The sequence below is a fragment of the Struthio camelus genome, unplaced genomic scaffold (genome assembly GCF_040807025.1).
Source record: "Struthio camelus isolate bStrCam1 unplaced genomic scaffold, bStrCam1.hap1 HAP1_SCAFFOLD_41, whole genome shotgun sequence".
NCBI classification, from domain to species: Eukaryota; Metazoa; Chordata; class Aves; order Struthioniformes; family Struthionidae; genus Struthio; species Struthio camelus.
Window position 1 is genome coordinate 1898376 of NW_027182695.1, and position 17335 is coordinate 1915710.

At 55.0% G+C, this 17335-nt stretch overlaps 1 protein-coding gene across 1 annotated transcript in view; it reads left to right on the plus strand.

Annotated features, from left to right (window-relative positions):
* The first annotated feature begins 350 nt into the window (after positions 1–350).
* Positions 351–17335, plus strand: part of LOC138065163 (olfactory receptor 10A4-like) — a 28853-nt gene continuing 11868 nt past the window's right edge. Inside the window, exons 1-3 of the mRNA XM_068929355.1 lie at positions 351–1349; positions 2539–2607; positions 11816–12064. Of these exons, the coding sequence (XP_068785456.1) occupies positions 351–1349; positions 2539–2607; positions 11816–12064 (1317 nt within the window). The remainder of the gene's footprint in view (positions 1350–2538; positions 2608–11815; positions 12065–17335) is intronic.

Genomic DNA, 17335 nt, shown 5'->3' on the forward strand with positions numbered 1-17335 from the left:
AAGGGGTCTCCTGGCCTGCTAGGAATGGTGGCTGCTATTCAGAACAACTTTGGGTGCCAGAAAGACACTGTCACAGTCGGAGTGAATGCTTTCTCTCCTCTGCCTCTACTCCAAACAGGAAAGGAGCACCTCCGAGGGGCAGCTCACAGATGCATGGCTTAACTCCCTGGAAACCCCTAGTTCCCTCCTTTCAGTAGTCATGGGGGCCCTAAAGGGAACACCAATGCGGTCAGGGAAGTGCCAGGCTCCGTGTTTTCTCTGACAGCCACTTCCTTCCTGATCCTTCTGCACTGGAAAGAAGGAAAGAAACCGATGTTTTTTCTTGTAGGTTGCCTCGTTGGGAAAGAGGAATGAGGGACCTGTGGCGCTCTGTGGAGAAAGGGGAATGGGAGAATTGCACATCGCCAAAGGAGTTTCTCCTGCTGGGAATGGGGAATGTTGTCTCCTCGCTCCAGGCACCACTCTTCCTCCTCTCACTCATCATCTACTCAGTAACGATGGTCGCAAACATCCTCATTGTTGTGCTGGTGGTGGCGGACCGGCACCTGTACACCCCCATGTACTTCTTCCTGGGCAATCTGTCCTCCTTGGAGACCTGCTACAGCTCCACCATCCTGCCCCGGCTGCTGGCCAGCTTCCTGACTGGAGACAGCACCATCTCTGCTCACAGCTGTATGGTTCAGTTCTATTTCATTGCTTCGTTTTTAGTTAGTGAGTGTTACCTGCTGGCCATGATGTCCTACGATCGGTACTTGGCCATATGCCAGCCCCTGCTCTATGCAAGCCGCATGACCTGGAAGGTCTCTCTGCAGCTGGCAGCAGCCTCTTGGCTAGTGGGACTCCTTATCTCTACAGTAGTCACTTCTTTCTTGTCCCACTTAAGGTTTTGTGGCCCCAATGTTATTGACCACTTCTTCTGTGATTTCACACCATTGCTGGAGCTCGCCTGCAGTGACACCAGGCTGGTCACACTACTAGCTTCCATAATAGCTGTCCTGGATATAGTCTTCCCCTTCCTGTTCACGCTGGCCTCCTACATGTGCATCATAGCTGCCATCCTGAGGATCCCGTCCAGTGTGGGCAGGCAGAAGGCCTTCTCCACCTGCTCCTCTCACCTTGCCGTAGTCTCTGTTTTCTATGGCACCCTCATCATTGTCTACCTGATGCCCAGAACCCCCCAGCTGAGGCAGCTCTACAAAGTGTTCTCCTTTTTCTACACCGTCCTCACACCTCTGGTCAACCCCCTCATCTACAGCCTGCGCAACAGGGAGGTCAGGGCGGCCCTGAGGAAAGGGCTCAGCAGAGCTTTGGCCAGCTCCACGAGCTCCGAGTATTGCTGTGCCAGGGTGGTAAAACCCCCTCGGGTGCATACGTGACCTGCCAAGGAGACAATGGGGGAAGGTGTGTGCTCCCCACCAGGAACCCCTCAAGGAGCATGTGTTTTGTGAGGTTGAAATGGAAAGGGAGGGAAGAGGTCATAAGAACAAAATAAATATTTCTCCAGGTCATCTAATAAAGGTCTGATGAAAAAGATGTGTGTATATGTGTGTTTCTAGATGGTTAAGGTGACTTGAGACAAATCCCACACCTAGAGCTATGACCCTTTAATAAGCCCTGATAGTGAAACCCTTGTCATGTCCAGCGATTTCACATCTTGGCTAATATCCTGCTATTTACTGCCCCTACTATTTCCCAGCCCCTGAGCTTCCTTTCCCATCTCTGCAAGGGCAAGTGGTCTTTTCTCCTTCCTTTAGACAAGATTAACTGACTCAGTGCTGATCTGCCGGAAGGAAGGGGAATGGGAGGGAAGGGTGGGAAGGGACCTCAGGAGGTCTCCAGCCCAACCTCCAGGTCACAGCTGGTGACCTATGAGGTCAGATCAGGTTACTCAGGGGTTTATCCAGCTGGGTCTTGAGGAGCTCCATGGATGGAGCCTGCACCACTGGTCTCGGTTGCCTCTGTCTTTCTGTCCTCATTGTAAAAAGTTTCTCCCCCTCTCCAGCCAGAACCTCTTTTGTTCCAGCTTATGCTTGTGGTCTCTCATCCTCACGCCGTGCACTGCTCAGAAGAGCCAGAGGTTACCCTCAGGTCCCCCTGAAACCCTCTCTTCCCCAGGCTGAACAAGGCCAGCTCCCTCAGCCTCCCCTCCCAGGACAAGGGCTCCAGACCCTGAGCCCCTTGGGGGACCTCCACTGAGCTTGCTCGAGTTTGTCTATGTTGTTCCTGAAGTGGGCGGAGGGGGGGGCCCAACTCTGGGCACAGCCTCTAAATGGAGGTCCAACGAGTGGTGAGCAAAGGCAGATGTTCACTTCCCTTGAGCTACTGGCCATGCTCCTGCACATACAGACCAGGGTGCTGTTGGCCTTCCTGGCTGCCAGGGCACGCTGCTGGCTCCTGTTCAGCTTTCTCGGAACCAGGACCCTCTGGGCCTTGGCCACAGAGCTGCTCCCGGCCAGTCTGTCTCCTTCGTGGGTCACTGCAAGGGGTTCTTCCCTCCTGGGGCAGGAGTGGGCATTTTTCTCTCTTGAATTCCCTAAGGTTCCTGAGCCCCAGGAGTTCCATGTCTTTCTTGTACTGGGGAGCCCAGAAGTGGACACAGTCCTCCAGGTGAGGCCTCCCCAGGGCTGAGGAGAGGGGCAGGATCACCTCCCTCGACCATGCTGGCAACACTCTGCCTAATGCAGCCCCAGCATACCATTGGCCTTCTTGGCCACAAAGGCACACTGCTGGCTCATGTTTAACTTGTTGTCCACCAGCACTCCCAGGTCCTTCTCTGCAGAGCTACTTTCCAGCAGGTCAACCCCCAGCCTGTACTGGTGCCTGGGGTTATTCCTGCCTAGGTGCAGGACCCCGCACTTGCCTTTGTTGAACTTCAGGAGGTTCCTCTCCGCCCACCTCTCCAGCCTGGCCAGGCCCCTCTGAATGGCAGTATAGCCCTCTGGTGTGTCAGCCACTCCCCCCAGTTTAGTAGCATCAGCAAACTTGCTGAGGGTGCACTCTGTCCCTTCCTCCAGGTCATTGAGGAATACGTGGAACAAGACTGGACCCAGGACTGACCCCTGGGGGACACCGCTAGCTACTGGCCTCCAGCTTGACTCTGCGTCGCTGACCACAACCCTCTGCGCTCGGCCATCCAGCCAGTTCGCAATCCACCTTCATTATCCACTCATCCAAACCACTCTTCCTGAGCTTCCCTAGGAGGATGTGATGGGAGACAGTGTCCAAAGCCTTGCTGAAGTCCAGGCAGACAACACCCACTGCTCTCCCTTCAACTACCCAGCCAGTCATTCAGTCATAGAAGGCTATCAGATTGGTCAAGCATGAGTTCCCTTTGGTGAATCCATGCTGACTCCTCCTGATCACCTTCTTGTCCTCCACATGCTTAGTGAGGACCTCCAGGATCACCTTTCCAGGGGTGGAGGGGAGGCTGACAGGCCTGTAGATTCCTGGCCTCCTCCCTCTTGCCCTTTTTGGAGACTGGAGTGACATGGGCTTTCTTCCATTCGTCAGGCACCTCTCCTGTTCTCCAGGACCCTTCAAAAATGATGAAGAGTGGCCTAGCAATAACATCCACTTCTCTAAGGGAAGCAGGTGGGACTTGGGGCACAGGAGCTGTAACCCTCAGCTACAGAGGCGAGGGGAAAAGGGTTCGATGTTAACAAGAGCCAAGTAGGTCCCCAGGGGCTGATGGGAGAACTGGCCGGGCTGGGGAGGGGAGGAGGAAGGTTGTCCACCCATGTCCCGTACCAGAAATCCTGCCTTTCCTACACATCCAGGTCTCATTAGGAGACCCTCTGAATCAGGAGGAATCCAGCAATGTGGATAACAGGGATTCTCCAAGCTGAAACAAGAAGAAAACTGTGAAAGCCAACATCCGATTTTTTTTTCATTGCTGATGGAAACGTTCCTCTTGTAAGTGCCCTCCTGAGAGCTCTCCACTTAGCCTCACCAGAACTGAGAGCTGACGAAAATGCTGGGGAGTGGCATGGCTTGTGAGGGCTTCTGGCCTTCGAGTGTATGTGGTGCTGAGTCCATGAACCTCAGATCCTGAGAGGGAACTGAGAAGAAACACTCAAGAAGGTCAAGTCAGAATTAAATCCCAAGTTTTGGGGAGTGTTAATGGGTCCCCCTGAGGACCATTACTGACAAAGTCTTCCCAAGGGCGGATGAGAGCAGAAAGGCGGAGGCACTTGTTGCAGGTTGGCAAAGGAAATGTGCAGGTGGCTGTGACACCAAGTCACCCTTGCTGTGTGTTATCCTACAGCATGGGCCAGCACTGACACCCAGCCCCTGGGTGGGGTGGTGCTTTCGCTCCGACTTGGCTCAGGGCTCTCTGTGGGGGCAGGGTGAGGGTGGGGGTGTGCAAGGCTGCCTGCAGGATGGGACAGAGCCCAGGAGGTGCTCTCTGAGGGTGCGGAGGTAATGAGGACCTGGGGCCATCAGAAACACAGCATCTCCTTGGCCTCAGTGGCAGACACCTGCCAAAGCCAAGAGCACCAAGACCTCCATCCTGTTGGAGGCTTTCAGCCTTGGCAGTGCCCTCGGTCATCTCCACCCCAGGCTGCCCTCTGCTGTCCCACTCCTGTGTCTGTGTCCCTGCAGCCTGTAGACACCCAACCTGCTTCCCCACTGTGCTCTCCCCCAGCCATCTCACCACCCTTACTGATGGCTCTCTGCCCTCTCTTGCTTTTCATCCAGACACAAAGCCAGGGGCTCCCCACCGACTCCCTCTGGGTGTCCTGTTGAACCACAGCACAAGTGACATTCCAGTTTCCAAAAGTTCAGCCTGAACTTCTCTAGCAGCACTTTTTTGGCTCTTTCTCCTTCTCTTGCTATTTTCTGTTACGTAGAATGTTCTCCATCACCTCTGAAACCACCCTTCAAGCACTCACAGGCTCCTACTGGAATGCCCTTAGCCTCCCCTGCACCAGGCTAAAGAAGGCCACATCCCTCAGCCTCTCCATAAAGGCCTTGTGCTTCAGGACCCTTCCCCCATCTTGGGAGACCTCCCCTGGACCCTCTCCAGGTCCTCCCCATTCCTCCAGCACTGGGCAGCCCACACGGGGACACACTCTTCCAGATGTGGCCACACCAGTGCTGAGTCAAGGGGGATGGGGACTGCCCTTGCCTGGGTGGCCATGGTCTTCCTGAAGCAGCCCCATATGCAGCCGGCCTCATTATTGCAAGCATGCACTGCTGGCTCCTCTGGCATCCCTTGTCATGTCCAGGCCCTTCTCCTCAGGGTCACTCCTCTGATGGTCAGCTCTCAGCCTGTCCTGAGAAAATCTGCAGGGTTTTCTGCTCCCCCAGTGCAGGACTGGCCACTTTTCCTTGCACAACTTCATGAGGTTTGTGTTGGACAAAACCCCAAGTTTCTCAAGGCCCCTCTGGACTCGAGCTCCTTTGTGTCAGCTCTTAATGTGTGTGTACAGATGGCTCGTCCTGTCTTGCTGTGCCTCTGACAGGATAACAGCACGAGGAATTGCAGGACACTACAGATAATGAAAGGAGGTGCTAGTTTAACGGAGCTGCTGGCAAAGGTAGAGATCACCACGGACACCATCTCAGAGAGGCCCAATGAATGTACAAAGGAAGTATAAGCAGGGCCAGTGGAGATCAGGAAATAGGTGTGTGCTGACTGCATGGGCGGGCATCAGGATGGTAAAAGAGAAGAGCTTGTCAGGTGGAAAAGAGGGCATAATGCAATAAAAGGTGAAGCAAAAGAAAAAAAAATCAGTGCTCACTGCGGGTACCTGCAAAGCACTCCTGAATCTGAATGACACTAACCAGAGCAGGACAAGAAACATGCAGTTGATCTGCTCCTACTTCTGTCTGACACACTGCCATGGTCACAGGGAAGCTGCAGTTTTCTCCCTGTGGTCAACATGAGAAGACACAGGGTGGAAGAAAATGCAAAAGGATTCATGGTGGAAGGGGCCTCTGGAGGTCTTTAGCCCAATCTCCTTCCCACTGCAGGGTCAACTGTCAGATCCTACCAGGTTGCTCAGGGCTTCATTCATTTAGGACTTGAAAACCTCTGAGGATGGAGATGGCACAACCTCTCTGGGCAACCTGCCCCAGTGTTCCACTGTCTGCAGGGGTAAAACATTTTTCCTTATCCCCAGCCTGAACCTCTTGTTTCAGCTAATGCCCATTGGGCCTCCTCCTCCTGTCGTGTACAACAATGAAGGGCCTGCCTCCATCTTCTTGACGACCTCCTGGTGGCTATGGGTAGGCTGCTCTTAGGTCTGCCCAAAGCCTCCTCTTCTCCAGGCTCAACAACTCCAGCACCCTCAGCCAGTGCAATCACCCCCATGCCACGTCTCTCTGCATGTGTCACACTCATTGGGCATCGTGTTGTAATGTGCAGGTGTTGTAGAAGGTGAAGAGACCCCATTCTGGACAAGCAGTCACCCATAATTAAACCTTGACCTGAAAACTTTCCAGGCCCAAGATTGATTTTTCTCCCTTAAATCCAATTTCAGCTGCACTTGTGTCAGCTTCGTACTGTTGCCTCTCATTGTCCTGCCAGGAATCTCTGTAAAGAGCCCTGGTTCTTTACTGGTGGGAAGCTTGAGTTGGGAAGCTGTGATGAGTTTCCTCCAAAAGTCTTCTCTTCTCCAGGCTGAACAAGACCTCTTCCCTCAGCCTCTCCTCCCAGGGCAAGTGCTCCAGCCCCCAAACACCTTGGCAGCCTGACACTGAACTCACTCCATGTCATCAACAGTGTTCTCTAGGCTGCCTGAATGGATGATGTATCTAGATGTGCTCGGATGAGTGCTGAGTAGAGGGGCATCATCACTTCCCTCCATCTCCTGGCTGTGCTCCTGGTCATGCAGCCCATGATGCTGTGGTCTCCATTGCTGCCAGGGAACACTGCTGCCTCACGTCCAGCTCGCTGCCCACAAAGACCGCCACGTCCTTTTGTGCAGAGCTGCTGCCCAGCCAGAACTCCCCAGCCCTTGTCTCTGCAGGATGTTGGTCTTTCCCAGGTGAAGATAGGGCATTTGTCCTTGTTGCATTTCACAGAGTTCCTGACAGCCCATTCTTCCCACCTGCCAAGCTCCCTCTGAATGGCAACCCTCAGGCATATGACTGTTCTGGCCCATTAGCTGTCATCTGCAACTGGGATAAGAGGTGTGTCCTCCAGGCCACTGATGAGCCTGTCAGACAGGTCAGGTTGCAGTGTAGACCCCTGCACCCTCCACTTGCCACTGGCTTCCTGGTGAAGCCTGACCCACTCACAAAAACCCTCTGAGCTCCACCATCCCACCACTTGGTTTTTCACCCTTCTGAATGTCGACCCAGCCTGCTGTAAGGCCTCCCTTGGATACAAGAATGTTGGGGGAGAGAGTGCCAAAAGTCTGGCTAAAACTGTGGTGAATGACATCTCCTACACTTTCTTCTGACACAAGTACAGGTCTTTTATCACAGAAGGCAATCATGTTGGTCTGGAATGATTTATGTTCAGTAAATCCCTGCTGACTCTTCCCAGGCACCTTCATGTACCCAGAGATATGATCCAAGATGAATAGCTCCAGGACACACTCCTCACTCAAGTCAGGCTGAACGGCCTGCAGCTCCCCGGCTTGTCCTGGTGGCCTCTTTTGAAGATAGGCACAACATAATCCTTTTTCCTGCACTCAGCCCTCGGGCACTGAGGGTTGGCATTCTCGCCTGGAGTCCTGACTCTACTACGCACAACAGCCCAGGAGACTCTGCTGGTGAAGACTGAAGCCAAGAAGGCATTCAGGTCCTCACACCTATCTCCATCTGCTGTTCCTAGATTCCCTGCCCCATGCAGCAGTGAGCCCACATTTTCCTTCTTTACTCTTTCACTGTTACTGAAGCAGCAGCAGCTCTCCTTCAGGCTCGTGACATCCCCTGCAGGGGTCGATGCTAGGGCAGCTTGGGCTTTCCTAACACCATCCCTACTGCACTCGACAGTATTTCCAAATTCCTCCTTTGCAGCCTCTCCTTTCTTCCCCTGTCCTTGTGCTGCCTTGTGGCCCTGGAGCTCAGGCCTGAGCTCCCTGTTTAGCCAAGCCAGGGTCCAGAGATGCCTGCCAATTTTACAGACTGTCAGTATGGAGCTTTGTTGTGCTTTGTGGGTGCTGTCCAGGTAGGAAAGCTGAGGTGCGCTGAGGCACTTGCCCAGCAACCCCTCCAAAAAGACATGGCTTTCCTATAGGTCCCATGCTGCAGCTGCAGGAGACATATGGCTGTCTGGGTTGCCCCAGGCACCTGGCATGGACTGCAGGCCTACTTTTGTCATTAAATCAAGCACCTGCACTGCATTACATCACCTGTTTGCAGTGTAGGGATCTGCTTGTGTCTCAGCTTGAGAATGAGTGGAGCTCTAGTTGTAGTAGGCACCTAGTGTCCTTTCATGTGGCCTGGGAAATTCCTCAGCTGGCCCCCACCTGGGGCTCTAGAAGGATGTAGGTCTCATAGTTGCTCCATCAGAGCCAGCAGACCTTGGCACATGCCTTGCACCACCTCTGTCTCTTCATATGTCACCTGGTGTTTCTGTGCGAGCCGCTGACTCCCACCCTCCATCTCCAGTGGTTACAATGGCAGCGTAGACAAGGGGCTCGCTTGCAGGCATCCATGCTGTGCACACTCCAGCTTGGGCAAGGGGAATCCCACCTCCTGTGTGTTTGTGGAGCTCATAGGAGAGAGCTGAATCCAATCCCATCCCAGGGCCTTCTCAAACTGTCATGCGATGCCCAGATTGACTCATCGGAATCAATACCTGAACCATGGGAAAATGACCTCCCTCCTTGTCCTAGGTTCCTGCCTAGTTAAGAGATGGGAAGAGGATCTTCCAGAGTGGGACAGGTCCAGCTCTTGCAGATAACCACCCTCTGATGAGACAAATTGCCATGCAGGAAGGGGTGTTTAGAAACTTCAGTGTTCAGAAAGGGACCCTAGGTGATGATTTCAGTCAACTGCAGTGAACATTTCCCAGGAGGAGGGAGCCCAGGGGACAGAGCGTTTCATGCCTTAAGCTGGGCCTCTGCTCCTGAGTGGGGCCAGGCTGCGGGGACCGAGGGAGCTGCTGGCAACCGGGCAGCACGGCCCAGAGACAGCTGTGGGCAGGAGCAGCTCCTCTGCCAAGAGCAGCGGGGCTCCGGGCACTGCCTGCTGCTGCTGACGGGAGATGAGGTGAGAGGGAGAGAAGTGAGAGGCAGTGTGGAGTGGGAGGAGAGAGGAGAGCTCCTTGTGGGGGAAATCTGCACAGCCCTTTACATGGTAAGTCTCTGGCTGCAGGGTAACTGCAGGGTAACGTGGACTCCCAAACCTTCACTCTCGGAGATCAATAGGTCTGTGAGAAACTTCAGCAAACCCCTTCGATCCCACCTCAGCCTGCAGGCAGCACCAGCAGCACCTTTATTGCCTCATGAGGGTTTTTCTGACCTGCTCCTTGGGACCTGTGAGCACAGAGCTACCGCTGCCCAGTGCCCTGTCCTGGCAGGTTTCTGTAGGGCAGAAGTGAGTGTGCAGAGGGTGGGATGGGGTCTGTGAGCACCAGCAAGGAAAAGACATTGGGAGAGAGAGCAAGAGCTCCCAGCAGAGAGAGCTCCAGGCATCAGAGACGGCTAGGGAATAAGAGGGAACTGCAAACAGAGTCGTCATGGGAGGATGGATTTGAGTACATCTTAATCAGTCCCTGCAAGGCAGACAGCTTGCTCCGAGCCAGCCCCCCATGTCTCCTCTCCCACCCAGCAGAGCCTCTGCCCTCACAGCTGTGGAGTCCAGGGCATGAGCCACCTGCTCTGCAGCCAGACCTGCAGCAGAGGAGAGGGGCAGCTCTCCTGCCACGGGCCCGTTTCGTGCTGCCCGACAAAGGGGCTGAGAGTGCTTGTCCTGCAATGTCACTGTCTTTGGGGTAGCATGCCGACCTGAGGAGGTGAAGGCTTTGCCGAGTGCCCATCTGCCCCTCTCTCCTTGCCTCCCTTTGCAGGAGGATTGTGGTGTTTCTCCTTGTTTCCCCTCCTCTCCGTGCTGCCCTTGTTCTTCTCTCGGGCTCCCTGGGGGTGGTGGGTTTTCAGCTGCAGCTCAGACACCTGCCCTGAGAGTTGTGCCACGGAGGTCTCTGCTTGGGAGTGAGGTGTCCGCAGCCCCCTTCTGACCGGTGCAGCTCCAGGACATGCAGTGGGTGGGGAGGGGAGTGGAGCTGACTGTCCCAGAAGGAGAGCCCATCTGCAGTCCTAACAGTCCTTGCACCATTTCCCTGTGGTGTCCTGGCAGGCTTGGGGCTGCCCTCCAGAAGGGCACTGCTGCCTCATACCACCATCTCTGTGCTGTGTGAGGGAGCGGTGAAGAGTCTTCAGAGATGCTGGGTGTATGGAGATGGTGTTGGGAAGCTGTATGTGGGCAGCTGAAAAGAGCCCTGTGTGTGCTTGGCTAGAAGGGGAGTGTGGAAACGTCGCTCTGGTGCCCTGAGGAAGGGAGAGAAGGTTGGAGACGTGCACTTGGGACCTGAGCTCGTCTGCTCTCAGCAGGGGCTGGATACTTTCTCGGGCAACAGATGAGAGTGACCATCCTGCAGCTCAAAGAGCTGCGAGCACAGGACAGCTGAGAACAAGACGAGTAGACAGACAAGCTGTCCTCCCTCTGCATGAGGGGACAGGGAATTGGTCTTTCACAGGGAATTGGTCTTTCTCAGGAGTCCCAGCAGAAATGCTGAGACTTTCTGCCTTTTGAGGAAGACTGCCCAGGGGGCACAGGGCCATCTCACAGAAAATAAACATTAGGAAGAAATCCCAAAAGCTCTGCTCCTCAACCCTCATTCTTCAGAACAGGTGGTGAAGATGCTGAAATATTCCTTCCGCCTGCCCAGTGGCTTTCACCTGACAGACCTTGTGACTGTCAGAGCTAGTCAGCCCCACTCCCATGTCCCCACTGCCCTACAGCAGGACGGACAGACTGCCCTGGAGCCCATGGGCAGAGCTCCCTGCTCCTCACAGCACACTCCGCCAATGCGCAGTAGAGCTCAGGCAAGGGTGATGCACACAGATGCTCTCCGTAAAGAGAGAAGCAGTACAAGGGCTTGGATGATGAATTGGAACATTTGGGTTTTTTTGAAAAGTCTCTCCATATTTCTTAATGTCTCTTCCTCTTTGGACAGTCCCCCAAACACGGTGGGAGCATGATGTCCAACAGCAGCTCCCTCTCTGAATTCCTCCTCCTGGCATTTGCAGAAACACGGGAGCTGCAGCTCTTGCACTTCGCACTCTTCCTGGGCATCTACCTGGCTGCCCTCCTGGCCAACGGCCTCATCATCACCGCCATAGCCTGCGACCATCGCCTCCACACCCCCATGGACTTCTTCCTCTTTAATCTCTCCCTCCTCAACGTGGCCTCCATCTCCACCACTGTCCCCACATCCATGGCCAATTCCCTCACGAACACCACGACCATCTCCTACTCGGGATGTGCTGCCCAGGTCTTCCTGCTTTCCTTCTTGTTTGGAGGAGAGTTTTCTCTTCTCACTATCATGGCCTATGACCGCTACATTGCCATCTGCAGACCCCTGCACTACGGGACCCTCCTGGGTGGCAGCAGAGCTTGTGCCCAAATGGCGGCAGCTGCCTGGGGCAGTGGTTTTCTCAATGCTCTCCTGCACACTGCCAGCACATTTTCCATTCCTCTCTGCCAAGGCAATGCTGTGGGGCAGTTCTTCTGTGAGATCCCCCACATCCTCAAGCTCTCCTGCTCACACTCCTACCTCCGGGAAGCTGGCCTTCTTGTGGTTAGTGTTTGTTTATTCTTTGGGTGTTTTGTTTTCATTGTGCTGTCCTACGTGCAGATCTTCAAAGCAGTCCTGAGGATCCCCTCTGAGCAGGGCCAGCACAAAGCCTTCTCCATGTGCCTCCCTCACCTGGCCGTGGTCTCCCTGTTTGTCAGCACTATCCTGTTTGCCTACTTGAAGCTCCCTTCCATCTCCTCCCCATCCCTGGATGTGGTGGTGACTGTTCTGTATGCAGTGGTGCCTCCAGCAGTGAACCCCCTCATCTACAGCCTGAGGAACAAGGAGCTCAAGGATGCCCTGAGGAAAGTGATTGCATGGACATTTTTCAGCAGTGCTAAAATTGCCTTTGCTCTCCACCACTGAATCCCAGTGTATCCCAAACCAGGACTCAGTTTTGGTTGTTCACTTTATTTTTATTATTGCTATTGTTACTATGATGATGATGATGATGATGATGAAGTTCATTTGTTATCATTTTGCTACATAAATGCTTGCAATTCTCCCTGGTTTTAGTGTGATGTCTCACCTGGTGGCCACACAACATTGTGTCTAACGCTAAGTCAGAGCTGGCTCCCTCACAGTATCTTGGTAATAAAGGCAGTTCTAGCCAAGGCCATGTCTGAAGGCTGGGTGCTTCTTCCAAAGCTGGTGTCAAATATAGGCCCAAGGAGTGCAGCCCACAAGGGCCTGCTGGGCAGCCTTGTCCATGGGGTCAGGAGCCAAAAGCTCATTATCCGGTTATGATCTCTTAGACACCAAGGGATTTAGGATTGAGGAGTCCCCCCTCAGTGTCCAGTGACAGGGGAGATGAGGGATTGTCACTGTTGTACATAGCCGGGGCTGTCGCACTTGTTCAGGCACAGTGTCAGATGTCCCTCCTTCTGGAGGGGAAGCTGGAGGTGCCAGGTGAGCACAGGGGCTCTCCTGGGACAGCGTGTGCCTGGGGTGGGCAGCGAGAGGAGCCTCCCAAAATGAGAAGTCCTCCAAGGTGGAGTCCCTTAAAGGGAAAGCACAAAACGCAGGTATCCACAGGCACAGGAGGACTCTGCAATCACGAGAGAGAGGCAGTGGGGACCCAGCTGGCCCGGGGAAGGGAGACAGGAGAGTGATTCATGCCATCGTTAATGAAATACCATGTGCTGGATCCCTGGAGGGGTTACAGGCCATGATCCCCATTCGGTTGGGTCTGCTTCCCACCCGCACCAGCATGGCCAGTGCAGAGTCACCCCCGTGGCCCTGTGGCCCCACAGCCCACTCACTCTGCAGAGCAAAACCACCAGGTCGAGACCCCGTAGGAGAACAGGGGAGGGGGTGCAGGAATGGCCAGCAAGATCAGAGGAGCAGTTGGGGGGACATCAGAAGGAAGTGGAGCTGGGCTTGCAATGGTGTTGGAGAGAAAGATGCTGACATTTAATCCAAGACAATGGTCACACTGTGGCTACACTAAAGCGTGTTCACACCGCAGAGCCAGAAGTTCTTGGTGTCCTGGCCCCACACATGGCCAAGGAAGAGGCTGAAGAAGGATTAATGTTCCCCATGTACCCTGCTCACAGTGTCGTCATCACTCCTGACGGGTGGCACCAAAAGGAAGGCTGGGACCCTATGTCAGAGCTTGCGTTGACGGAAGCAGGACCCAGCAGCCAGATGAGTGTGCTGCTGTCCCTCAGACCCTGTCCCCAGCACAAGCCCTGGAGACAGTCTCCCCTTCACCCTGTGTGCTGGCCATTACCCCCAAAGTGACCCCCTCCCCCCAAAAAAGGGCTCTGCACCCAGCTGGAGGCCTGGGCATCCAGCTGTGACCCCCCGGGGAGGACAAGCTCTCTCCTGGATTCTCTGGAGGGTTGGCAGGGAGCATGCAGAGGAGGTCCTGGGGCTTGTAGACCATCCTGGCTGCTGGGCTTCAAGACCATCCTCTTGCCCACGAGGGCCCTCAAGCAGGGTGCCTCGGGGCAAAGATCCAGCCCAGCTTGTTGTTGCCTGAACAGAGAGGAGAAACCGCCCCTGGAAACTCCTCACAGACCCCTTGTAGCAGCCATTTCCAGCACTGGCCGTTCCCCACGGTCCTGGTGAGGGGTGATCTCTGGATGTGACCAGCTCCTTCTGCCTGCTGGGCTCAGCAGCTGTATGGGGGGGGAAGGCCAGGCCTGCCTGGCCTCTCTCCAGGCCCACACCCCAGCAGCAGCAGTGAGCCCACATTTTCCCTTTTTATTCTTTCATTGCTCCTCTGCTCCTCGGAGCACAGGCCAGGGTCTGTGCTCTGCTGCTATCCCTCCTCACTCCCTTCAGCATCCGGAATGCTACTTTTCATGGTCACCGCGGGCAAGGCGGACACTGACTATCCCGTCCCCGAGCAGGTCCTCTCTCCTGGAAATTCCCACATACAAAGAAGCATCACGAGTCTTGGTCCACTGTGCCTTTGTGCAAAGAAGTTGTCCCTGATGCCCTCCAGAAACCTCCTGGCCTGCTTGCACTCTGCTCTTGGCCCTTCCATTCAATGTCAGCGGGATTAAAGTCCCCTCCCTAGGATCAAGGGCCTAGGATCCTGAGAGGTGCTCACATTGCTTAAAGGAGACTGCAGCCACCTCCTCACCCTGACTGGGTGGTCCGTAGCTCCCATTGGGATGTCACCCTGGTCACCCACAAGCTCTCACCCAGACCCTTGCCTTGATGAGTGAGGAGCTTCACACACCCGAGCTGCCACGTTCCTCACCTTCCCCCTTGGTCTCTCCTGAAGAGCTTGTCCCCTAACATCAGGGCTCTCCTATCATGCAAGAGATCCCACCACATCTCCGTTAATCGAACAATGTTTCAGTCAGATTAGCCATGGTGAAACCTGTTCCCAAGGGCCAAGGACACTGTGTGTGTGATGGCCCCACTTCAGAGCAGAGACGTGCTGGTAGACAAAGCAGGGGGCAATGTAATGGTGAAAGGAGGTTCCCAGGGAGAGAGCAAACGCTGCAGTGCCCAAGGCCAGGGAGAAACAGAGCTGGGCCGTGCAGGAGTGGCAGGAGAGGGGTTTGCTGCCTGAGTTGAGTCTGGAGCACACGGGGGCCTGTGACAGAGGTGAACCAATCTCCAGGAAGGACAAGGTGCCACTGAAGAAGTCCCTGGGCCTGCACAGCCAGTGATCCAGCCACCCTGGGGACATCATCAGCACAGGCCCTGCTCATATCACCTGGGGGTGAGCAGAGGGCCGGGGAGAAGAGAACTAGAAGGTGTTAAGAGCGCAGGGCCATGAGTGGAGACCTTGCTGTGATGTGCCTCCCACCAATGCAGCATGCTTGGATGTGGACAGTACAGACTGTGCCCGAAGGCAGAGGTAGGATTCAGTTGTCTGGGCACAGGTAGGAAACCCGAGGTGCCCTGGGGCACTTGCCCAGCACCACTCCCAAAGGGTATGGTTTTCCTCTAGGAGCCAGGCTGTATCTGCTAGAAACGTGCAGTTGTGCTGGACACCCCAGGCACCTGACATGGCTCTGCCAGCCAATTTTTATGTCATTAAATCAGGTGTCTGCATGGGATTACTTGAGGATTTTGCACTGTTGGGGTCTGCTTGTGTCTCAGCTTCATAGTGCGTGGTGCTCCAGCAGCATTAGGCCTCTGGGGTCATTGGAGACGGCCAAGGGAATTCCCCACCTGGCCTCCAGCTCATGCTCTAGGAGGACAGGGGTCTCACAGGCGCTCCCTCAGAGCCAGCAGACACTGGCACAAGCCTTGCACCACCTCTGTCTCTTCAAATGTCACCTGGTGTTTGTGTGTGGCCAACTGACTCCCGCCCTCCATCTCCAGTGATTATAATGGGAGCTTAGACAAGCAGTTTGTGTGTAGACAGCTCTGGTGTGCGCACTCCAGCTTGGGCAAAGGGAATCCCACCTCCTCGGTGTTTGGGGAGTTCATGGCAGTGAGCTGAGTCTCACTCCACCACAGGGGCTTCCATACAGGCACGAGATGCCTCGATTGACTTACCCGAATCAATACCTGAACCGTGGGTAAATGGCTACCCTTCTTTTCCCTGTATGCGTGTGTTGCCTTGTTAAGAGATGGGAAGAGGGACCTCCAGAGTGGGACATTTCCACCTCTCGTAGATAACCATCCCTGCTGAGGGAAATTGCAATGCTGGAATGGGTCTCTCTCCACTGTTTAGAGAGGGACCATCGGTGATTATTTGGGCATGGGGTTATTCGGTCCCCCCATGCACACCTTGCCACTTCTCCTTCCATCTTCAGCACGTCTCTGTTGTCCAAAACCCACAGCTCCTCTGCCCTGCACAGCTGCCTCCCTTTCTCCATCCCACTGAAGAGCTCCATACAGCTGGGCTTCCCCTGGGCACCCAAAGGGCATCCCCCCTCCTCACCTTCCCTCCTGGTCTCTCCTGAAGACCTTTTAGCCATCAGTTGCAGCTCTGTCATTGTGTGAGCTGTCCCACCATGTCTCAGCAGTCACTCCAACAATGCCACATTTCTGTGACAGCACACGGGGCTCCAGCTCCTCTTGCCTGTTCCCCAGGCTGACGGCACTGCTACACATTGGAGCTGCAGCACCCCAGCTGTGGCCCCAGGGACAAATGCAGCCTTATGACAGGGAAACCTGTTGCAGAGTGCCCGGGACACACTGTATGCAAAGGCTTTGCTTCCTAGCAGAGACATGCTGGAGTGGCTGGCACATGGCAAGGTGGTGCTAAGTCAGGGGCTGAGGAAGAGAGCAAACCCTGCAGTCCCCAAAGCCAGAGACAAACCCAGCTGGGTCAGGCAGCCCTGGTGGGAGAGGGGTTTGCTGCCCCAGGTGACTCCAAAGCCCTTTGGGGCCTGTGAGAGAGGTGAAGAGGATGTCCAAGAAGGACAAGCTGCTGCTGAGAAGGTGCCTGGGGTAGGACAGCCTTTGATCTATCCACAGTGGGGACATCGATAGCCTACTCACTGTTCAGAGCACTGGGTGCGAAGGTTCAGGAAGAGGAGACCCACCAGGATTGGAGGGCATAGGCACACGAGTGGAGACTCTTGCTGTGATGTGCCTCCCAATCCTGCAGCATCCCTGGGTGTAGCTGGGATGGACCTTCCCTGCATGCCATGGGCTTGGTGTTCGGTTGCTGGCACACAGGACCCAAACCCCTTTCAACAACCCTGTGACACTTGCCCTGAACACCCTGGCTTCCCTGGACGTCCTGTGTGGTCTGTGCCAGACACATGCTGGGCACCCCAGGCACCTGGCACGGCACTAGAGGCCTCTTTTATTCCCTGAAAATGAGCGCCCTGAATTAACTGAAGTGTCTGCAATGCCGGGAGGTGCATGGGCCTTTAGCTCTGAAGTGCCTTGAGCTGCAGTATGTACAGCCGGTGGAGCCTAGGGAGCGACCTGGCTCTCCTGATGGTGAACTCCTCCTTTGGGTCAGCTGAACAGCTCTGCAGGCTCCATGGAAATGCATGGCTCCATGGAAAGGTTCCGATGGCCCAAGAATATGGTGTAGGTTCAGGTGGCCAAGGGAACCTGCCCCACCACCCCTCTGGCCCACAGCTGAGGCTCAGGCAGGATGTGGGGAGGGTCTCAGAATTGCTCCATCACAGCTGGCAGACACCCACA